Source organism: Camelus dromedarius, chromosome 25 (genome assembly GCF_036321535.1).
Source record: "Camelus dromedarius isolate mCamDro1 chromosome 25, mCamDro1.pat, whole genome shotgun sequence".
NCBI lineage: Eukaryota > Metazoa > Chordata > Mammalia > Artiodactyla > Camelidae > Camelus > Camelus dromedarius.
In genome coordinates, this window is record NC_087460.1 from 3,548,340 (window position 1) to 3,572,438 (window position 24,099).

At 50.5% G+C, this 24,099-nt stretch overlaps 1 protein-coding gene across 1 annotated transcript; it reads left to right on the forward strand.

Annotated features, from left to right (window-relative positions):
- Nucleotides 1–6: 6 nt before the first annotated feature.
- NDUFA9 (NADH:ubiquinone oxidoreductase subunit A9) lies at nt 7–21,041 on the forward strand. Its single transcript, XM_031444289.2, has 11 exons — nt 7–148; nt 4,684–4,854; nt 5,225–5,322; nt 7,432–7,523; nt 8,607–8,748; nt 10,323–10,425; nt 11,755–11,822; nt 13,042–13,118; nt 17,316–17,411; nt 17,947–18,013; nt 20,478–21,041. The coding sequence occupies exons 1-11, from the start codon at nt 100–102 to the stop codon at nt 20,646–20,648; spliced, it is 1,134 nt and encodes a 377-aa protein (XP_031300149.1). The 5' UTR covers nt 7–99; the 3' UTR covers nt 20,649–21,041.
- The last annotated feature ends 3,058 nt before the right edge of the window (nt 21,042–24,099 follow it).

Genomic DNA, 24,099 nt, shown 5'->3' on the forward strand with positions numbered 1-24,099 from the left:
CGGGTTCGCGCCTGCGCAGACGGCCCAGAACGATGACTTACGACCCTGCGTGGTAGCCGTAGTCCGCCGAGCGCCGGCGGCGGGGGATTGTGGGAGAAGATGGCGGCCGCCGCTCGCCCCCGGGTCGTCCGGGCCCTGCCAATGTCACGTAAGTGTCAGCGGGAACGGCGGCCCCGGGTCGGGTTTCCGAGATGCGGAGCTGAGTTTCGGGAGCGGCTCCGTGCTGCAGCGGCCGCGCTGACGCCCTGCGCACCCCGGCTCTCCTGGGCCCGGAGCGGCCTCTGTCCTGTTTCTCCTCTCCTCCTTTCCCCGGCTCGCATATTAAATTGTGCCCTTGGGAAGGGGTCTTCGCTGGGAGAACGTGAGCAACACCACGAAAAGAGAAAAATGGGGGACAAGTAAAAGGTCGAGAGGGTTGTAATTGTTTGGGGTTATAAGGAATATTTGGGGGGACGGAGGAGGAAGCTGAAAGGGCTGGAGGAAAGGATAAAGTCAATCTTCGTGGATTGACTTTATGACCTTGTGCCAACCTTTAATCGGTCTCAGCTTCGGATTCTGCGTATCACAGTGGAAGTGATAATACCACAATGGCAGGGAGTTTCTGAGAAGATTAAATGAAGAAGTATTTATAAAAAACACTTTTCTAAGTCAGGAGCATCTCTGCAAATGTAGAGCGTGTTCTGTGGAGGCGTTGGGACCTGGGGAACCAAGGGTGCTCCGGGGTGGGCTGTGGGGGAGGGAGAAGAACCAGGAGACTGGTGGAAAGAAAGAGAAGAAGAATAAGGGAATATATTAGGATTTGTCTAAGTGTAGTTTATTTTCCCTTCTGTTCTGATTGGATCTGCTATGGTGCTCAAATTGAAAAAAACAGGTTGCTCCTCCACTCATTAACAGAGAGGCTAAAAAAGCAGGGAAATTGGGAATGCAGTTACACTCCATCATCATTCTTTCACCCTCTTCTCCTTTACAAGCATACCCCCCCATCAGTCTCCAAAAATTGTATTTTTTCCATAGTGTATTTTAGTCATTACAGAATGTCATTTGCTCTCAAAATTAGCCACATATCAGAATCATTCTTAGAGCTTTATAAAACTTAGAAATGGGGACTCATTGCAGGGCTATTGAATCAGAATTTTTGAGACTGGATCCTTGCACCTTAAATTTTAAAAAGCTCCGCAAGTAGTTCTGATATTCAACCTGAGGTGAGAGTCGGGGGTACTTGGAGGATCCTTTTTAATTTTCTGTCTTGGATAGAGCACCTGCAGGCCACTGGGAAGGTGCTTGGTGCACATCCATTTATAATAGATGGTTTTGTAGCCACGACTTCTTTGCAAAGACATTTGCTGGTTCTTGTTAAACTGTTACATTGGTGTCACATAACGTAGGTTGTGAATGATAATAACTGCTGTTGTTTGAGTACCTGCTCCCTGCTAACCACAGTTCTAGATATTTTCATACTTTTTTTCCTTTAACTCACTTTTTTTTTCTTAACTGACACCATAGCTCGTGCACTTAACCACTCTGCTTTATTGTAAAGTAAGCCTTTGAGTAAAGTCTGCAGAGGCAAGTCTAGTGTGTAACAATCAAAACACTATAAAACAGAACTGGGTGAAACATAAATGGTGAAATGTAGAGAGACTGAGTTACATAGGAAATCAGAAAAGGGAAAGACTAGATCCTTTAAAGTAAGGAGGGAGGTGTGAAAGACCAGTGGAGAATTACAGCACTTCCACTGATATTTCTTTTGAAGGGTTATTATCTGGAAAGTCAGAGAGGTTGGACGTTTTCCTGGCACTGGCAAGAACAAGGGGGTGAGAATGGAGGCGGGAAGTTCTTAGGAAGCAGTGAAATGGCTGTAGATCTGGAATAGTAGGAAAGGAGGTCGAGTATGTTAGATGGGATCAAATAATGGAGGCCTTTGAGAGGCAGGCAGGGTTTAGACCAGTGGTCTTCAAAGTGGGTTTTACAGGAGGAACCAATGGTGTATAAAAAATCAGTATTAGAACTTAAAGAATAAAACAGTTTTCTGTAATAACAACAATGGCTAATACATAGTTCAAGCTATAGACCAGACAACTGTTCTGAGTGCTTTAATGTGTGTTGCACATGACATTGGTACTAATGGAATATGCATGTAATTTACAAATAAATACTATAAAAACCCTAACGCAGTGTGCAAGCACATATGTTTGGAGACTGTTGGTTTAAATATTACAGCAAGAAACCAGTGTAAGTTTTTGAGCAGAGGAATATAATGAATAAAGAATATTACTCTCCTAATGGTGTTCACAATAAATGGAAGTAAGTGGAGAGCCTGGAGCCAAAGAGAGTAATAACTTATATTTACTGAGGACGTATCATGTGCAAGGCACTGTGACAGGTACTTACCTATCACTGATTTTCATAACCCTCTAAAATGTAAGCTCCATGAGGCCAGGGACTTTGTCTTTTTACTATGCTGGTCACAGTTTCTAGAATAGTGCCTGGCTCGTAATTATTGAAAAAACAAATAACCATGGGAGGTCAGTGTAACTACCTTCTGAGGAGTTTTGAAGTAATAACAGGAAAGCAGCTAGTCCTCATGGGGTGCTTCGTGTGTGCTGGGCAACGTGCTGAATGCTTTACGCACATTTACTCTTCCTCACAACAGTCCTTGGAGTTGTTCATACCTGGACTCCAGGAATTCTTCCCATTTCATTTACTCTGTCATTTATCCTGTGCCCTGACTTCCTTACTCATCATTCTAATCATCCCCTTTCATACATTCTCGACTCCCCAGCCCTTATCCCTTTGTCATAAAAAAATCAGTGCTGATTAAACCTAGCTTTCCACGTATTTCCTGCCTGCCCCCGAGCCGTGGAGAGCTGAGCTAAGGAAAACTCCAAACTAACTGACTGTCCTTAATTTTAAATTCACGAATACGGATCTCAGGTAGACTGTCAGCAGGACATTTTCCTAGGAAATTTGCTTTCCCTTTCTCCGTGTGGTTATTTAACATTGCCAGTCTCCTACAACTTCTGACATGAGCTTCTGCCTCGTTCTTAGCGTTACAGAGACTCAAAGGAATTGGATGGGAAGAGTCTTTTCCCACCATAAAAATCTGCTGGCTGAGCTGGGGTGACTGTGATTCCCCGCTTTCCCTCTTACAGTGGGTGAGCTCCTCCGGCTCTGAGCTAAGGCCAGTTCCCTCACTTGGCGTTCCATCCCATCCTCCCTTACCTCGTCATTCCCACTTTTGAATCATCAAAATTAACCCTCTACGGGGTCGTTTCCACCAGCCTATAAATATAAATATCGCATGTAAAAAACCCCGTCCTGGTCCTCCTGTTCCTCTCGTCCCCTTTTTCTTTGTTCCTTTACCTCGTATCCCCTGAGAAGAATTTCCTATACTCCTCTTCTGTGCCCCCTGCCTCCCCCTCCCTCTTTTGTCTGCTGTAGTCAGCCATTAACTCTCCTGCTGCAGTGAAACTGGTCCAGGACGTTCACAGCCAACATTGTCTAGGTCCTGGGGCCTCTGCCCTCCTCCTGCTTCCCTTTTCAGCAGCGTCTGATCAAGGTCACTGCTCTCTCCATCAGTCACTTTCTTCATTTGGCTTCTTGGGCACCATTCTCTCTTGTTTTCTCTCTTACCTCCCTGGGCTGCTTGTCAGTCTCCTTTGCTGGCTCTTTGGGCTGGTCACATCACCTCTCTGAGCCTTAGCTGCCTCATCTGTAAAGTGGCATTGAAGATAGCATTAAATGAGATAGTACCTATTAAGCGCTAAGAACGATGCCAGGTGCCTTTGTAAGTTTAGCTGTTACTTATATGTTGTTTTGTTTTTATTGTGTGTCTGATCTGTGATGTTTGTTTTCAATCTCTGCTTTCAGCAACGATTTGGTAAACAAGGCTTTTCCTCCACTTCCATACTTTTGGAAAGGGGAAAACAATGGTTTTGGGTAGAGTGCCCCTGGAAAGTCATCCCTAGAAAACAGAAACAGACTTACTTTCTGAGTTACTTGCTTACCTACTTTTGATGATTTTCAGGAGTTTTGTATTAAGTCTGAACTGCACTCTTTTAAAAAAAGTAATCTCTTACCTCTGCCTCCAATCCATGTCATCAGTTTTATTTTTCATTCATCATCAGTGTCAGAGTCTGTTCCAGGGAAGTTGTTTGCTGTTCCCTGCACTGGGCTTATTCCCACCTCTGCTTTGTTAGATGTAGCACATGTTCCACGTGGAAATCGATCTTTTCTGTTAATACTCTTTCAAACCTTTCCCAACACACCTTATTCAGGATTCCGTCCTCGTGATTTTCTAACCTGTTGCTCCTTTACTTTGCGTTGTCTCCGTTCCTTTCATGTTGAAGTTTATACTCTCGTCATTTATAACTTATTATTATTTTTCTTAACGTGATTTGTCTTTCTAGGTAAACTATATCCTATAGGGCAAGGAGTTTACTTTCTAATTTTTATACATTTCCTTATGTCCTATGGATTCTTTGTTGCAGTAATTTGTATTTATTGTTGCTGTTGGCACTTAAATGGTAACTTTTAACTTAAAAGTTGTATTTAAACTGTAATCTAAGTAAATGAAAATACTGTAGGAAAATAATGTTACATCTCTAGGAAGAGAAGCTATTTGTATTCACAGTCACTTGTATAGTAACATTTGCCATCTTTGTATGTTCTGGGGTTTTCTCGCAGGTCCTTCGATCACTGCGGTAGCCACATGTGTGTTTAGCGGCCCCCCTGGGCGCCGGCTCCATCATGCTGTCACACCTCATGGGAAGGGTGGCCGTTCCTCAGTCAGTGGGATCGTGGCCACTGTGTTTGGAGCCACAGGATACCTGGGCCGCTATGTCGTCAACCACCTCGGTGGGTAGAGTTCCCTGAATTTGGCAGCCTCCAGTGCCATTTATTATGGTAGCCTAATGAGAAGCCTTAAGCTGTGTTTCTTTTCATTTTAACGGTATTATGAATTGCTCTCCTCTTGGGTTTGTGTAATTTTGGCCTGCTGTACACTGTGAGCATGCCCGTATTTCCTGTATGGGCACTGATACAGGATAGGGGACCCTGAAAAGTTATGGCATCTCTAGGGCATCTCTGGGCAAAGTGTGTTTTCTGCTAAACATTCAAAATGCGATTCACGTATCATGCTAGAATTTAAATATTTACCAAATCACAGTCACATAGCATATCCACGCTGTGTTAACATTGATCCTTGCTTCAATCCATTCCTTTGTAGGACGCATGGGGTCACAGGTGGTCGTGCCCTACCGGTGTGAGCCATATGACACCATGCACCTTCGTCCCATGGGCGACCTGGGCCAGATTCTCTTTCTGGTAAGAGCTGGTGTTACTGATTCTGGAGTTGACAAGTGTAACTTACTAAGTTCGGTTTTTGGAGAGAGCGGAGTATAATAAAGCTGCGGTTTCCTCCCAGAGCGCACCACGGGCATCCCCCGCTCACGGGTGTCCGTGTAAACGCCAGTCAGCAGCTGGCGGACTTTTCTGTAAGGGCCAGGTAGGAAGTGTCCGAGGCTCTGCAGGCCGTGGGGGCCTTGTCGTGGTCACTTAGCGCTGCCCCGCAGCCTGGAAGCAGCCGTAGGCAATATATAAACGGATGGGAGCAGCTGTGTGCTAATACAGCTTTTATTTACAAAGGTAGAACACAGGCTAGAGTTGCCTGTGGGTCACAGTTCACCAGCCCCTGCTCTAGACCTGTGCTGCCCGGTAGCCACCAGCCACACGCGGCTGTCAGGCACTTGAAGTGAGGCTGGTCTGAACTGAGGTGTGCTGTGTCACATACACACCGCAGTTCCAAGACTTAGTGCAAAGAAAACGACATTCAGCATAGTGTTAATGAGTTTTTACATTTATTACCTATTGAAACAGTATTTTGGATATAGTGGCTTAAAGACAGTGTATTATTAAAGTGAAATTCACCTGTTTCTTTTTATTCTTTCAAACGTGGCTGAGATAAGATTCAGATTGACGTATGTGCCTCGTGTGGTGTTTCTGTGGTTCAGTGCCTCCGCGGACAGAGAGGACCGCACAGAGGGTGGTGTGTAACTTGGCTGGCTTGGCGTAGCCTTGACGTGGAATTGTCCTTCCTGAGTGTTCACTGGTGTTAGCCTAGAACCGCAGGTTCTTCCTCTGGGCAGGGGGCCTGCGGTGGGGGAGCCTTCGGGGAGTGATTGAAAAGGTGTGGGCCCTTTTGGCTGTCACCATGACCAGAGACCACAGAGGTGTATCGCATAGGGGCCGGGGTGCCGAGCGGCCTGCAGGGCGGCCCCCTTCCACGGAGGGTTCCACTGCCCCGGGGCCGCCTTCCCCACCGAGGGGCGCGCCGGGCGCCGCGCGCGGGTCTGCCCTTCCCCTGGCTGACTTCTCTGACTCTCGTCGGCCCGCTTGGGCCTGAGCTCTCCACTGACACACTGCCCTCTTCTGAAAAATGTCTGTGAACATCCTCACCATCTCCATCGTGTTCACGCGCATTATTTGCAGTCTCTTTAATTTTGACCTATTTTTAACAGCATTTTCACTTGTTTTCTACTGAAGGTTCCCCAGCTAAGTACTATATTTATATTGGAAATCTCTTGTTTCTAGCGTGTTTTTCTTTCCCAGGCTCTTACTCCCCACAAGCTGCCTGGTGCTACAGTTAGAGGGCTTGCCTTTTCCTAGTCCTTTGTGCCTTAAGTTGTTGGCCACCTTGTCTTTTTTTTTTTTTTTTTTTTCAGATTTTTAATTTTTTCGGGAGGGGGAGATAATTAGGTTTATTTTATTTGTTTGGTATTAAAGGAGGCACTGGGGATTGACCCAGAGGCCTCGTGCATGCTGAGCACGCGTTCTCTACTGCGCTGACGTGGTAGGCAGGTCGCTTTCCTCTGAGTGTTGTTTTCATGTCCTTAAAGTAGAAACGACTAGGTCCGGGATTATAGAGTGAAGAGTTACAAAGAAATAAGAAAGTAACTATGAATGTTCCCAATTTAATCTCAGCCTCTAAGAGACACTCCCCTTATCTTCAGTCTAACTGGTTGCTGCTGAAAAGGGAAAGTGGTTTTACCTCCCAGGCGATCCTTGGGCCTTTGGCTGTGTTTCCTCCAGGAAGGACTTCATCACTAGATTCCTTTTCGGACTGTGGGGGCAGTGGGGAGGACAAAAATTGCTCTGCCCCAGAAAACTGTGTCTTTCCTAGTTCTGTCGTTTGATTACTTGAATAAAATGTGCTTTGACCTCTTTGTCTCCAGAAGCAGCAGAGAATCAGCAGGGCAACTGAGATTCAGGGTCATTCCTATCGTAACCAGGGGACCTGGTCCAGACGGTGCCACGTTGTGCCGCCAACAGCGGTTGGCCTGTTTGGAACCTTGCTGGTGGAGGGGGGGGGCTGCAGACGCGCTTCGTGCCGGGTGCCCCCCTATGTTCTCCCGTGACCGGCTGCTGCTGTTGCAGGAGTGGGACGGGAGAGACAAGGATTCTATCCGCAGAGCCGTGGAGCACAGCAATGTGGTCATCAACCTTGTGGGGCGAGAATGGGAAACCAGGTACGTCTTGGACTCTCGTTTCCTCTTTGCAAAGCAGCCTTAGGCTTCAGTAGACATTGATTGGGCATGTAAAGGATTGTACTTGAGACATTTTCAGTTAGGTCCATCAATGAGTGTTGATTGAACAACCTTTTCGCACCCAGTGACCACGCTGCCCCCGCAGCCCCCTTCCAGCCGAGGATTTAGTTGGCAGCGAGTCTAGTAAGAGCGAGCAGTGTGACGTGCTGTGCGTGGAAAGCCTGTGTGGTGGTGTCGTCGTGTTTTTGGGGCCACCGTTGTGGCCCTGTGCTTGGGTGTGTCGGGCTGGGATGGGTTACGGAGCAGGGTTTTGCCTGTTCTCCTGACCAGCAAGCTGAACATTGCCTTTCCTCATGTGGACAGTGTCCTAGATCTGTTCACATTGTTAATCAAAGATGGCGTGAGGACCGATCTGAGCGGTTCTTTTTACTCCTTGTGAGGGTCATTTATCAACAAATGATGCTTTAATCCTGTGGTTCCACAGCCCTGTGTTCACGCCTCTTTCTGAGGTTTTAGGGAAGTTTGACTTAGATTTATTCAGCTGTGTCTGCCGCATCCCACACTTTTAAGTTCTTTGATGACTTGGAGAGTCTAATTCAACTTCATATCCCCCGTGACGACTACCACGGTGCTTTGCACAGAGCAGGCATTTAGCTTGTGATGTTGGAGTAAATTGGTGACTGAGGTATTTCTTAGTTTCCTTTTTTCCTCCGAGGGAAACGAAGGCCCGGGTAAGAGGTGATTCCCCTTCCCGCGCCCAACACTTCCCCGTCCCCACCCAGCCAGTGCAGCCAGAGGTTTTTACAGGTCCTCGGCCTTGAGGGCAGAGACCAGTATACATGCTGATCTGTAACTTGGAGTAAGCCTTAAATTATATACGGTGATGACAGTGAGCAGAGCCTGTAAAGTTTTTAAAAAACCTATTGGTTGTGACTTTGGGTTAAATAATTGCTATTTAGAAGTAATATTTGTGAATTCCAGCAATGGTGCGAAAAGCAGCTTATCACAAAAAGCTTTGAAATCCCGAGTCAGGTGTTCTGAACTGATACCTGTTTTTTCTTCCAGAAACTTTGATTTTGAGGATGTTTTTGTGAAGATTCCCCAAGCAATTGCTCAGGTGTCCAAGGAAGCTGGAGTTGAAAGGCTGATTCACGTGTCGCACCTGAACGCTGATATCAAAAGCCCTTCGAGGTATCTGAGGTCCAAGGTAAGTAGCATGGAGGTCTGGCGGCTCACAGAGCTGGCGTTTCTTGGCCCCTTTGAAATGTGAGCTAAAAGATTTCTCATTGACATTTCCAGAATTAAAGGGGACTCTAATTCTCCACATCCAGAATGTGATGTGTGTGTGTGTGGTGACGGGAATTCATCGTGACACCAATTTGTGATTTTTATGCACTGCTTTTCCCCCAGCTCTGAAGGCCGCAGGGGCGTGCAGCTTAACGGGGAGGCTCATGGGCTCCTTCCGGGCCTGGGATTGCACTGGTGGGCGGGGTAAAGGGCCGAGGGACAGGCGGTCCGCCGCACGGGTGAGGGAGTGATGGAAAGGTTGGGCCGCAGAGTCTCCTTTGAGGCAGGGGCTTAGGCGGGGCGGTGTGCAGGAAGGCAGAGCAGAGGAGCAGAGAGCACAGGCTGGAGCACAGGGGGCGTCTCTGGCCGTCTTCACTTAGGGTTCCGAAGCCGGCCACTGTGGGCGGTTCTGGTCTGCGGCCTGGCCAAGCTGAGAGTGGCAGAAGTGGGGTGATGGTGAGGTCACCAGAGTTGACAAGCTCAAGAAACTGAGGTCCGTGTCCCCTGGGGCACTGATGTCACCCAGAGCGGGGGCACAGGAGCGGGAAGGCTGACCCGGTTGCTGATACCTGCACTGACCGAGAGGCCCTGTCTCGGGAGGGAGCGGAGGATGACGGGGAGGGTGTTGCAGCAGTTAGATGAGGGAGAGGCTGGCCCATCCCTGGCTCCTCTGGCTGGGGGTGCCAGCTGCCACCTCCGTGCCTTAGCCGGCCCCCATGCCCTCCTTCCCCGGGCAGGCTGCTATATGTGGACTCCAGCCAGGGAACCTGGGACTGGAAGGGAAGAGGGAGGCTGGGAGAGTTCTGCTGATCTTCCTCCTTTCTTCTTCTGCAGAAGCTCCCCTAGAGTAAATGTGGGAAGACACCGGCAGGAGCTGTAAGACGCAGGGCATTTTTCTGTGTTATTTTCTTTTTAAATTCTGTGGACACTAGTCCCCCCACCTTACTGCAGGGGCACCTTCCGGGACCCCCAGTGGATGCCTGAAGCCGAGGGAGTACCAGATCCTGTATATGCTGTGTGTTCCCCAGACGTGCGCACCTGTGATAAGGTTTAGTTTACAAGTTACATAGTAAGAGATTAACAGCAACGCTAGTAAAGTAGAAGTTGTAGTGACAGACTGTAATGCAGTCGTGTGAACTTGGCCCTTCGCTCGCTCTCTCCCCCTCCCTCAAGATAACCTGTTGTTCTGTGCTCACCCATCTTGTGATGTCAGGATGCAAGGCCTGAGATTTCACGGTGCCACTCAGAACAGCACGCAGCTTAAAACTTAAGAACTGTTCATTTCTGGAATTTTTCGTGGAATGGTTTTGGACTGCAGGTGGCTGAACCTGCGGGAAGTGAACCCGCGTATGCGGGGGCCGACGGTAACGGTTATGAGTTACCCTAACCTGGAGGAAGACAGGGCCTCTCAAGTTCAGGTTGGGTCCCGACAGGGGAAGGAATGGCCACTTTGTTCCCTCCTCTCAGACTCTGCTGTTTTGGTTGTTTGCTCAGGCTGTTGGGGAGAAGGAAGTGAGAGCTGCCTTTCCAGAAGCCACCATCATAAAGCCATCGGACGCCTTTGGAAGAGAGGATAGATTCCTCAATTATTTTGCAAGTAGGTCTTCTTAGTGGGTGAAGGGGGTGCTGGTTAACCAGGCTGAAGGGAAGCATGAGCTCGCAGTGTTCTCTGACTTGATAGACTGGGGTTATATTCTTTTTCTCCTCCAGTTGCCTTTTTTCTCCCCAAAGGTTACACCGGCCCAGTCACCTTGGTCCTTCTCCGGGTCTTTGTCACTCAATATCAAAAGAAGCAGCTTGGGTGCCTGGGAAGAGCCTGGCCTTGGGGCTTAGGGACTGTAACTGGGACTGACTAGGTCTGGGACTGGCAAGTCCATGAGCGCCCTTACCTGTGGAAAGACTGTCGTTTCCCCACTGAACGGTCTTGGCACCTCGTCAAAAATTACTTGAGCAGATACGCAGGGGTTTTCCTCTCAGCTTCGTGCCGTCGGCCTCTGTCTGCCTTTGTGCTGCTGTTCTGATCACTGCACACTGATTTCTGTAGCTTTGTAGGAAGTTTTGACATCAGAGAGTCTGGCACCTCCAACTCTTCTTTTTCAAGATTGTTTTGGCCACTTGGGGCCTCAAAATTCCATAGGCATTTTAGAAAGGAGTTTCCTATCTTTCTGCAAAAGCCACCGTTGGGGTCTTGATGGGGATCGCGTTAATCTGTAGATTGCTCTTGGGAGTGTTGACGTCTTAGCAGTGCTAAGTATTCCGGTCCATGAACACAGGGTGTCTTTCTGTTTTTGTGTGCGTCTTTTAAATTTTCTTTCAGCAATGCTTTGTAGTTTTCTGTGTGCAAGTCTTTAGCCAGTTTGGTTAAGTTTTTCCTAAGTATTTTATTGTCTTTTTTTTTACCTTTATGTTTAGGCCACTTGGAATTTTGTTTTGGTTTATGGTGAGATGTGAGCCATTTCTTTCTTTTGTTTTTTTCCTTCAAATAGTAGAATGTTTGTCTCAGCATCATATATTAAGTAGTACTTCTATTTTCCATGTATTTGTGGTGCTGCATTCGTCAGACACTAAATTCCCATTTTCGCTGCATCTTTTTCTGAGTTACCTGCCTTGTACTGATGACACTGATTCCTGTGCTTCTCACAACGGGTGCGGTCAGAGCCCAGTCTCGGGAGTGGCCACGCACTCCGCATTGCAGAGTAGAGGACAAGTAGCCAGGCCCTTGACCTCATGTCCTTCAGTATCTGACCCTTTTACTTTCCGTGTTTGTTGCGTGAAGAACAAATGACTGCTCCCTGTGAGACCGTCCACTCCCTCAGCCGGCTGCGCTTGTTTCATGGTTTCCGTCACACAGATTGGCAGTGCTGCCCCGGAGCTGGGTCGTGTGGCAGCTTGGACCCTCTAAGAACGGTTCTCTTTCTTCTGCCAGATATTCGCTGGTTTGGCGGTGTCCCTCTCATCGCCCTGGGCAAGAAGACAGTGAAACAGCCCGTCTATGTAAGTGCCTGTTTAAACGAGCTTTCCCTGAATTCAGGACTCAGGCGTCCGTGTTCTGGTTTTGTCCTAATCCTGTAATCCGTCCTTCCGTCTTTGCCAGCTTGCTGCCACCAGTTGCCGCTCAGGTGACCTGAGAGGTAGCCGTATTCTCTGTCTCCACTTAATCATTCATTTCAGAGAAGCGTACTGAGCCCTTAGTGCGCCAGGCGCGCCGCACGTCACTGGGGGCGTGCAGATGCTGACGGCGCAGGCCCAGATTGCCGTCCTCGGGCTGGTCTGGGTCAGAGGCAGGTCCGCAAAGCAGTGGTCACGCAGCAGCCTGATCAGTGCTGTGACAGGGAGAGAGTTTCACATAATTATGACAGAGGACGCTTGCTCCAGACTTGAGGGTCAGGGAAGGCCTCCCAGAGGAATGACATCTAAGGTGAGACCCCAAAGATGACTAATAGCAAGTCAGATGCGGGGGGCTGGGGCAGAGTGCCCCACACGGTGGGGAGCAGTGTGCACAGGGCCCTGAGGTGAGGCAGCGTGTTGGATTCCACGTGGTGCTGAACCAGGGTTTCTCAGCTGGGGCTCTGTTGACGTTTTGGGCCAGATAATGCTTTGTCTTAGGGGCCTTGGTGGAACATTTAGCTGCGTTCCTGGCCTCCAGCCACCAGATGGCAGTAGCCCCCCATCCCCCCAGCTGGGACCATTAAAAATGTCTCCAGGCATTTGCCAGTATCCCCTGGGGACCAAAATCCCCGGCGACCAGTGAAAACCATGGGGACTAAAATCACGTGACGATTATTTTTAAAAGTCAGCATGGTAAAATGTTGGCAGCCCCACACGGTTCAGCCTGGCTGTGCTGGTGCAGTGACGGAGCGAGGGCAGGAGTGAGGGGTGAGGCTGGAGAGCGGGAGAGGCAGGTCAGAGAAGTCTTGGCACCACCTGACGATGAGCTGATGGAGATGTTCTGACGAGAGAAAACATTCAGGCAGTCCTCCCAGCGAGGAGGTGCTTTGAGCTCTTGAGGAGCGGGTTCTTTCAGGAGCTTTCTGAAAAGAGACGATGCCATCATTTTAATTTTGTCGTTCTTTTTGCTGTGATTGATGTAGCCTGCCTGCTTCCCTCCTTCCCTCCCTCCCTCCCTTCCCCTCTTCCTTTCTTCCTCACTTTGTCTCTTCCTCTCCCCGTCTGTTTCCCTCTTCACTCAGACGTGTGTTATAACTTCTCACAGGTTGTGGACGTGGCTAAAGGGATCATTAATGCAATTAAGGACCCGGATGCCAGAGGGAAATCTTTCGCCTTTGTCGGGTAGGTGGCTGGAGTTTGACTGTGAAGTTGTGCTGCCTGTTAAAAGAGCCATGATGGTTTACGGCAAAGTGCTTTCTAAACGCATCGCTAACCGGTTTGTGCGTTGCATTTCTCAGTCTCTGTCTTTGATGGTATTTGTTCCAGAAGCCTTATTCTTAGCCCTGAGGCCAGCACATCTAGAAGAGCTGTCCAGGGGCCACCCTGTCAGGAGTGCCTGAGCGCTTTGATTAGGTCAGAGCGGGAGGGAACCTGGCCGTCTGCTTGAGTGAATGATTCCTCTGGCTCCAGAGCCTGAGAAGCGCTGCCCTGGGCTGTTGCACACGCATAGTCCAGGGACCCCCAGGGAGGGCTTTGTCAGACTCCAGTGGTGTTTTCAGTATGCAGAAGGATACTGCTGTGAATTCTGAAACACTTACAGGGAGTGAGCACAGTTGCAAAAATCAAACTAATTTGGATAGAGCATCGTTGCGCCCCAGAAGAGTGGAAATGGCTGGTTTAGGGTACAATTTCCTGTGCTTTGTAGGACTGACCATTTGCAGTATGTTCTCCTTGTTGCAATTCGCTGTCAGGAGAAGTGGGGTGCAGTTAAGCTGTGTGAATTACCTGAATTATTCAGTCATGTCGCAGCTAGGTCTCGGACCTTTTTACTGAATTAATTAAAACTAAAAAGCTAAGACTCAGTCTGCCACGTTGAAAAGTACCAAATTCACCTGCTGACTGGCCCAGAATCCTATTTGCTTCTAAAGAAAAGACGCTCCTTTCTCTAAGCCAGGAGATGTGGTGTGTCTTCCCGGCACCGTGGGGTCCTGTGTATGTACGTTTCACTGTCACTACAAATTTAGTCAATTTTTTTTTCAGTGCCAAAATCTCTGTATTGGGTTTGCACGTCAGCCGGCCGCGGTAAGGTGCCTGTCTCTCTGAGTTCAGTTTCAGCACGTCAGCGTGCAGGCGGCTGTATACTGTGGGACAGTTACTCGCAGAAAAGCGTGTTGGGCACAGGTTCCGTGGCACACCGGGCTCAGAAGACATCAGCCAGGAGGTACTCGGACCTGGACGCCAAGCGGCAGGGGAGCAGAAGTGGCTTTACCAGCCTGGCTCACTCTCAGGGGGGACGGCTCTGGGACGAGTTAGCCGTCGTCCTCTTCCCCTCTGCGCCGCTGTTCCGGACTCTGCCGGGCTGCAGGGAGTCATCCTCGTCCCGTTGGCGACGGGAGCAGTGAGATAAATGTGGCAGCTTAGGCGTTTTTCCGCATGAAACTGTAAGGCTGTACCCACGTCTCTCTCTGTCGCTTCAGCCGCAGGGGAGACTTTATTTCTCTGAGGCCGCGACAGAGACACGACCTTAGTCTTGCTCCTTGCTCTTTCATAGTTATTAACTGACGTTGCTCCGTTGTGTCAGTCGCCCACTAAATACACACACACGCAACACTGACAACCAGTGAACTAGTCCAGCAGGGTCGTGGGGCACAAGGTCAATACAGAAAACTCAGTCCCCGTATATTAGCAAATGAGCAGTCTGAAAATAAAATTAAGAAAATTATTTTATTCACAGCATCAAAGAGAATAAAATATTTAGGTATAAATTTAACAAAATGTGTGAGATTTGTGTGCTGAAAGCCCTGAAACATTGCAGAGGAAGGTGAAGGAAGACCTACACAAATGGAAGGGCATTTCACGTTCTTGGATTGGAAGAGTTAATATTGTTAAAATGGCAATTTTTCCCAAATTGATCTATATATTCAACTCAATCTTGTCAAAATTCAAGCAGGCTGTTTTGCAGAAAGTGACAAATTGATTCTAAATTTAAACAGAAATTCAGAAGACCCACAATCGCCAAAAGCATTTTGACAAAGGAATAAAGTTGGAGCACTTGAGCTTCCCAACCTCAAAACTCACTCTAAAGCTAGAATTAGCGAGACAGTGAGGCACTGGAGTAAGAATAGACATAGAGGTCAGTTGAGCAGAACTGATGTTCTAGAAATCAGCCCTCATGTTTATGGACAGTTGATTTGACAGAGGCGCCATGACACTTCAATGGGGAAAGAATAGTCTTTTCGACAAATGGTCCGATCCACGTGCAGAGAGACGAATATAGATGCTTGCACCATCCATGAAAAAATTAACTCAAAACAGATCAGAGACCCCACTGTAAGAGTTAAACTGTAAAACATTTAGAAGAAACATTTAAAAATCTTCTCGACCTTGGGTTGGGCAAAGATCTTGCAGCCGCGACATCAAAAGCATTCTTCAGTCAAAGGAAAAGATGGGTACGTTAGATGTCATCAGAGTTGAAAACTTTTCCATCTCAAAAGACACCATTAAGAAAAGGATGAAAAGACAAGGGCATCAGCTAAAAGGCAGGCTGGGGTGGGTGAGAGTGGGGTGGGAAGATCGGGCCAGAGAAGGAGAGAGGAGGGACTCCCCAGAGGGAGGCAGGAGCGCTCCCAGGGCCGCGGGGCGGCCGCAAAGCAGAGCCGGGTCTTCTGAGTCTTCCGTTTGACATTCCTGATCAGAAGCAGAAGTGAAGCCACGTAGCCCAGGGCTGTGTTCTCTGCAGTGCTGTCTTGCTGAGGGTTCAGTCACAGAGAAGGCAGAGACTGGGACTAGCCAGAGCAGGGGTCTTGCTTTGCTAGGATAGTGGGGAGGGGAACAGGGGGACAAGGTTTTGCTGAGGAACTTTGCAAACCATGAATCTCCAGCCTTCGGTGTCCCTTTCTCTGAGAGCGGGGGCACTTGGACCCGTCTGTGAGTCACGGTTAATGGAACACAAAGTGCTTTCCAACAGCGGAGGCGCAAGTGTACCACAGACTTAGTTACCTGTGAGCCCAGCATTGCCGGTCACCGGCAAGGTCGCCAGTGTGCTCTGTGTAGTGTGTGTTACATGCGGTGGTCCTGACACCCATCCTGCTGGAGCTCGGAGGAAGCTGCTTGAGGGCTTTGTCTGATACTTCCCCCAGCTGACTTCTGTTTGTTTGTTTCCAGTGAAAATGTCAGAATGACAAGGCTCTCACTGAATCACCTTCACTCAGCTCTCAGCAGCCGCAGGTTTCAGAGGCAAAGGGATTAGGAAATAGGTGAAATGATATAAAAAACGTATTATAAGCACTAATAAAGCTAGGTTATGCACAGAACTATTCAGATTAGTGGAATAGAACAGAACATCCAGAAACAGTCTCAAATACATGTAAGAATATATAGAGAATGTGATGAGGGTGACATTTCAAAATACGGAGAAAGGGTAGATTGTTCATAAATGGTGATACGTCTTTGCCCTCTGTCAGTACAGAGGTACGTTGCAGAATGACTGACTTTATGGATTAAAAAAAACAACTTAAAAGCATTAGGAAAAATATGTATACTTTCAACTGTATCATTAAAATATAAAAATTTCTACAAACCATTCTTCCAAGAACGGACTCCAGCAGGAAAGAGAGAAAAGAAAGAAATGTAAGTGGCCAATAATACATGAAGAAAAAAACTAATCTCTAGTATTAAAGTATTGCTGGTGAAAACATTGAGGTACCTTTTTTATCTGGCAGATTGGCAAAATTTTGTTTGCTTATTTTTTATTTTAATGACTAAACTCATTTTTGGTGAGGGGGCTACTAGCATTTTCTGTAAGTTGATGTCACCTGTTTGGGAGTATTTGATAAAAGCTCCAAAATTTCAAAATAGCCTTTGAGCTAGCTCTACTTGCAGAATGTATTATAAATCCATAATTATGGGTGAGTACAAATGTTTACAGCAGGAATGGTCATGAAGCATTTTATAAAAGGAAAACTTTTATAAAATAATGCTTAGTATTTATTAAGCTTAAATATCCCAAACCTGGGAATCAGTAAAATGGTTACGATTACCTGCAGCGCAACGTGTGCGCTGTTAAGAATGCGCTGGGGTGCGCAGCGCCACAGGGAGACGGCGGGAGTTAACAGTAAATGGAGAGGACGTTACAGAATGGGGTGACCTGTGCGCAGTTACAGGTGCAGAAGCAGAGCCTGTAAGGGGGTGAGAGGACTGTACATTAAATGTAGTAACTTCCTCTTTTGGGGGGACTAGGTGATTTTCCTGTGCTAATCTGCATTTCCTACGGTGCATATGTGTTTCTTTTTTTCTAAGGAAAATACTACTTTGTTAAATTAAGAACAAAAATTTGTGGGAAGCAGGTAACCTGGAGAACCATGCATTTTCTGTTTGCAGGCCCAGTCGGTATGTCCTTTTTGACCTGGTGCAGTACATTTTCGCCGTGGCTCACAGACCCTTCCTCCCGTACCCTTTGCCACACTTTGCCTATCGGTAAGTCAAGCGATGCCTTTTGTGTCTTCTGAGAGCTGGCCCCGCGCGGCGTGGGTGACGCGCCTGGCCCGGGGTCGGCGGGCGCGTGTCCGATGCAGTGAAGCCTCGGAACCTGTAACCGGGAGGGGCTCCTGATGCCTCAGTATTCCTCTAGGAAGGAGCTGGGAGAGTCTGAGGGGAGGTGTGGATGTGTGTGGGTGAGGAGAACACCGTGTGCCGGAAGGCTAAATCCGCGGGTCTTCACGTTCTCCGTTAGAAACCCCCAGGGTTTGGTTGGCGGTGTCGTGCGTCCTTAACAGAAGCATGTTTGACTGTCTGGGCTTAGAGCTGGCTGACTGTGACCGACGTTACAGTTGGATCCTTTTGCTTGTCTCAGGTGGGGCGGCTGCACTTTGTTGGCTCCTCCGATGCGCTGTCCCTCCAGCGGGACCAAGGAGAGCCAGCGGCAGCAGCGCCTGTCCCTGGGACCTCGCAGTCTGGCTTGAATGTTGAGCAAAGAGACGCCCATCACATGTGCTGTTTATTCCTTCTCCAGATGGGTGGCACGGCTCTTTGAAACCAGTCCGTTTGAGCCCTGGACGACGAGGGACAAAGTGGAGCGGGTGAGTGTGAGCACGGGCAGCAAGCCACACAGGTGGCGAGGGGGCTTCCGGTTTGCTTGCGGCTGGGCCGGGTCATTCTCACCTGCTTGTCTGCCGTCCTGCCGTCACAGCTCGGCCCCTCCGGGCACAAACCTCCCCCCACCCCAGCCTGTCCAGGGTCCTAGCTCGGACTTTCCCACCTTTCTTTCTCCGCTGGGCAGTGTGCAGACATGCCTCAGCAGCTCTGTGATTCTTTTCTTTAAGGCAGACGTCTTCCCTCCGCCCATCTGTCTGGCTCCGCCCTGTTTGTCTGTGTCCCTGTTCATCAGACTCCTCAGGGGAGCTCCTGCACCTGTCGTGGCAGTTCCTTACCTCCTCCTTGCTTTAACCCGCTCCTTTCAGGCTTTTGTTTCCCTGTCTCCCCGAACACTGCTCTGTTCCAGGTCACCTTTGACCTCCATGCCGCCAAACCCAGTGGTCAGGGCTCTGACCTCCCTCACTCCATCTGTGAGCCGCGTGGGTCAGAGGGGCCCCTACTCTCCTCTTGAAACCCTGAATTTCTGTCTGTTTTCCCGCCGTCTCCACATCCTGAAGCTTCTCCTGCTCTCACTAGGTCTCCCATCCTCTGCTCCCTGATCTCAGAAATTGGAGGTCCTCGGGCTCCGCCCTCAGCCCTGTTCTGTCCTTGCTCTTTCTCTGAACAACCCTCAGTCCCGCGTCAGCTCGTGACTGCAGCTCTATGTCCAGCCCTGAATTGCACCTCCTGCCTGGCCAGCTGCGGGCCTGCGTCTGCTTAGCTGTATGACAGTCACCTGAGATGTGACGTGCCCAAAGGTGGGGCTGCACACTGCTATCTGGGCCTCTCTCCTCTCGCTCGGTGACATCACTACTCGCTGTGTGACTCAAGGCAGAAACCTGGCAATTCCCCTTGACTTCATCTTTTCCTCCTTCATCTGGAGCGAAACAGGACCGTCTGGGGCTGTCTGCAGTGATGAAGAGTTCTCTAGTCTGCAGTGTTCAGAACGTAGCTGCTCGCAGCATGTGACGGGTGAACACTTGAGACGTGGCCAGTGTGACTGCAGAAATAAGATTTGAGTTTTATTAAATTGGAATTAACTTAAACCTAAATGACAGTCACCCCTTTGGCCAGTGGCTGCTGTGCCAGGCAGCACCGAGGCAGACCGCCAGCCAGTGTGACTGGGCCCCCCTCAAGCTGCGCTACGTCCTACCTCCCTCTGCCTGCCTTCGGTTCAGCCGTTTATTAGGAAAGCGTTCATAACAGCATTGAGAACGTTCTGCTTGTAGAAAGGTCGTGGAAATAATTGTTTCCGCTCTGCCTACTCGAGTCCAAGCGGTAGGTGTTTCTCTCCTCATTCTCTTGACCGGCTCCCCTGCCTCTCGCCTGCTCCGTGTGCTGGGCTCCGGGCTCCGGCTCCTCCCGTCCGTGTCTCCCACACCTGTCTTCCTCCCTGACCGTTTGTCCACTGCGTGGAGCAGAGTTTCTAGGGAGAATACAAATTACGATAAACACACTCTCCCGTCTCTACCTTTGAAAACCTAGTGGCCTCTTATCAACAAGAAGCAGCCAGATTGTCCCCCTGAATGTTATCTAAAAGCTAAATGTAGGGGAGATGCAAAAACAGTCCTTGGGGAACAGCTGTGCACAGGCAGACATTCCCCTCCCATCGGATGGGCTGTGTCTGGAAAGCTGAGCCCGTTTCAGATGTCCTTCCTGCGTTCAGGAGAGACCTGGTGGGAGGGCTGGCGGGCAGCACCCGCCGGTGTATCTGACTGGTGTGCGTCTTAGGTTCGTCACCGAGAAGTGTGGGCGCAGCAGGATTCGGTCTGGAGACTGCTCGATGGCGCCCTGGGAGCAGACTTCCCCTCGGGGGGGGGGGGGGCGGGTGCAGGCGGGTGCTGCTCTGTATGGAGCCAGGTCCTCTTCATTTGCGCTCGGGTGAGCGGGGTCCTTGGCCTTTTGGAGCTCATTCTCCCCTCCAGACAAGGTGGGCTCGGTGTTTTAGGTCCAGAGCGAGCAGTGGTCAGCCAGGTGGAGTCTGGCTGGAGCCCACGGGGTAGCGGATCCCGGCTTCATGGTCTCGATTCAGCAGTTAAAACCGAGGCCGAGAGCTGTGCTCAGAGAACGGGTGCAGGGGCACCCCGGGGATGGGCGAGTTCTGCTCCAGCCCCGGTTCTGCAGCTGAGCCTCCAGACTCGTCCGCTCCCAGCCACAACGACTCCTGGACCCTGCGCCGGGTCTGTGCCTGCGCGCATGGACAGCGCTGGGGGGCCTGGTGCTGATACGGGGGGCCCCGCCCTTTTTCTCCACAAACGCTCCCTCTGTGGTCCACCTCTGGTGGTTCCGGGCCCTGCTGAGCCTCAGTGGCGGGCCTGGGCCAGCCTTCGTGCCCCAGTGTTTGCGAGGCTGGCGCTCCGTGTCCTTGGCCGGTGTTCAGTGCTCTCTCTGCTTCTTGTTTGTCCCAAGGTGCACACCACAGACATGACGCTGCCTCACCTGCCCGGCTTGGAGGACCTGGGCATTCAGGCCACACCCCTGGAACTCAAGGCCATCGAGGTGCTGCGGCGTCACCGCACGTACCGCTGGCTGTCTTCTGAAATGGAGGACGTGAAGCCGGCCAAGACCGTCAACGTTTAGTGGCCTCTGAGCCGCCCTTGGTTTCTGGTGTCATTTGGGTCATCCAGCTAAAGACCAGAGCATCCTGTACATAGCGAATAAGAGCACTACGTTAAAACGTCTGACGTGAAGTTCCGTGGTGGCACTTTCTTTCCTGACTTATCAAATGAGAAATTCGGCGATTTAGGGTTTGAGCATAATTTTCTTAAATGCATATATTTAACAGTGACATATATATCATTTATTCTCTGAAACGCTGGAGGATTTGAATTTCCTTCTGTCAGGCCACTTCCTGTGAAGGTTCTGGAAGACAAGAGCCCCTCTTTAACGTCAGAATATTGTGAAGACCCCAAGTGACGTGTGATTGTCTTTACTGTGCGTTAATTGAGAAAATACACAGTGTCCCATAACTTACCTGAATGTATTCACCCTTCCAGCGCTTTTACACGTCTATCTTAGTGATGTCTGCACGCATTCTAAAAATCATACACACACACACACACACACGGTCTGCAGACTACAGCGATCATTCCGGAGTCCTCTGCTCAGAGCTGAGCTCCCCGAGGCCTTTGCCTCTGCTGGTAGGACAGCCCCTGAGTGACTCCGGGTCAGTGGGTGTAGAGGGGCCTCTGTCGTGCAGAGGGGGGGGCCGAGGAGGGCTCTCTTGAGCAAGGCCAGTGCTTAGGAATTAGGACTTTCTGTAAGTTGTTAACGTTGCAGCTGAGATCGAGGCACATCGTTGGTTAGTGTTGGCAAATCCCTCAGTCACTCTGATGAACAACTCCCAGAATCTGTGGTGAGGCTGACACGCCGCCATCCTCGGTGGCCCAGGGTCGATCACGTGGTCCGCTGCCACGCAGCCCCGTGGGCCACAGGACGAGAAGGTCAGCGAAAACCCTATTTGGTTGCAGTAACCTCCGTCCTGTCCTCGCCTGGCGGGGGTGTGAGTGCAGGCACGACTTCTCTCCCAGCTTCTCCGCGTGTCCCCGAGTGGACGGAGTGTGCTGCTCTCCAGAGCGTTCTGTGTGGGCCAGCGGCCCCGGCATCCCCCGGGGGCTTGCTGGGAACGAAGGATGCCGGGCTCCATCCCTGACCCCCGGAGTCGGGATCTGCATTTTAAAAACATCCCTGGGAGATTCGTGTGCACACGGGTGTGAAGGGGGCTCAGAAATGCCACGTCTGAGGAGGGTGGTCCCTGCTCCTCGTTCAGGCAGTCGAGCCCCAGCCTGGGCCTGCTGCCTCGGAATCTCCTGGGACAGTGCTGGGTGTCAGTTAGGTCTCAATAAAACTGGAAGAGAAGATAAAATAATATGATAAATCTGAAAAAAATCTCCAGAGAAAGGGCCCAGGAGAATCTGTATTAAACACGCGGGTTTATCCGCACACACACTGGTACGTGAGGTCCGTGGTCCGGGCTCCGGAGTCCAAGCCCAGCCTCACTTGCCGTCTTCTGTTAAGGTGGCCCTTGGTTTGGCCCCAAGCCCACCGGTAGGTGCACAGGTGGGTGGATTTGATTTGAAAACAATTGTGTGACGTGCAGGGTCCGTGGGCTCTAGTGGTACTGTTTCTCCCCTCTTCAGTTTGTACCATAACTCGCAATGCCACACGCCGGCTCCCGCTGAAACCCCCGTTCCCCTGGGATGGGCCGTTGCTGCTGCCCCCAGCGCCCCCTCTTACGTCTCACACTACATTCTTCATCATCCTTATATGAGAGTCACAGCGTCATAACCGATCTGAGGTGTGATCCAAGTAGAACGCTGTATCCCACGTAAACGAGAGTCACGCGGGGTGAACGGCACGTGCTCCCTCAGGGAGGTGAGCCCGCCTCCTGAAGGCACCGGCAGGTCATCTGTCGCTCAGGCGCACGGGCGAACCGGCCTGACGTGGGGCGAGAGGCTGAGGCCGTCCCGGCCGCCGAGGGACCGGGAGCGTCGGCACTGTCCCTGACCGCGGCGTCTGAACCAGGAGCGGCGCCTTGTAAAGTTCAGAACAAAACTGAACATGATCTTCCCCAGGTTTATATAGTAACTGCGTTCTTAGAGAACAGCGTGTATTAGCCCCATAGCAGAAACCCCTTATAAACCCGTTCAGTTTCAGGTTCAGATGGCTGTAAACCGGCTTTTAAGTCACGTGAGATGTGTTTCAGGCCTTCGTCTGCGGGTTCTGATGCTGTGGTGTGTCTGCCACTCCCGGTTCCCACCCACTGAGTGCCCACGTCCCCCTCAACGCTCGCGATGGCCAGGCTGCCCAGACGCCCCTCGGGGGCTGTCACTCCTGCTGGGAGCAACCGCTGCGCAAGGCAGTGGCGCCTTTGGACGTCTGATGATGCAGTTGTGTCCCGGGGGCCGGGTTAGGGCAAGGTGACCTGAAACACCGTTTGAGCAGAAGTGTGGTGTTCCCCTCACTCACCTGCTGGTCGTGCACCTCCTCGGTGCCCTCCTTTGGCCAAAAGGGGTGGTCACTGCAAGGCCAGTTTTGATGATGGGGGACCCTGCAGGATGGCCGTGGCTGTGTGGGTACCAGCAGTACCAGCGGTGGCCGACAGGGCAGCAAATCCTGCAGCGGGGGGGGAGGGGCAGGGTGGGCAGGGGGCTATTCTTGCCTCCATGGCTGGTGCAGGGCTGCCCTCCGGGAGCTCTGGGACTGGCAGGTAGTGGCTCAGTGTGAAATGTTGATAACCAAGGTGGGGAACTGGCCAGACAGGGAAGGCTGCGAAGGAACCGGGAGAAGGGGCTTGTATCTGGGGCTACCACCGCAGCCCCTTGCCTGCAGGAAACCTCTGGCTTTCTCTCTGTGCCTGAGCTTTTCCAACCCCCAACCCCAGATTTGAGGACCTTTGCATCTGGGATGAACTCAGCTCCAGGGGATCAGGCTCTGGCTCTGCTGATCAGTCACATAACTGGCTCGAGCATCTTTCCGTTCAGTCTGGAGGGAGCAATAGGGGGTCTTGACTCGTGAACACTTTGCCCGAAGGACCTTTAATCACAGACAGGCTGTTTTCCATGGAAGATTCTCCTTTGGGACCCACCTCAGCCCTTAGGGTGTTGAGAAGAGCTCTGAGGAAGGTCCCCACCTGTGAGACTCACCTTTCTCCCTTCAACCCTTTGGGATCAGGGAAGATTTCTTAAAACTCTGATAAGAAACACCCTTAAAAAGTGAAGGCATCTCTTCTACTTCACCCCTACCAGTGTGAACGCACTGTAGCCAAATTCTCTTTGGCGGGGGGTGGGGGGGATCCAGATGTCCTGGGCCCTATTCAGAGCCTGGGCAGAAGCAGGTCCTCTGATACTGGTCACACTGCTCTCCGAGTGGGAACTGAAGCCAGCACCGCAGGCCCCTGGCCATCTTGAGTTTTCCTAAACACCCTGCTTATGCTCAGGGGCTTCGAAACACTAAGAGCCACCCAGGACCGGTTCTATCCAGAAGGCAAGGAAGGGCGGTTCTTAAGGGAGCAGCCAAGGGCCCTGGAGTG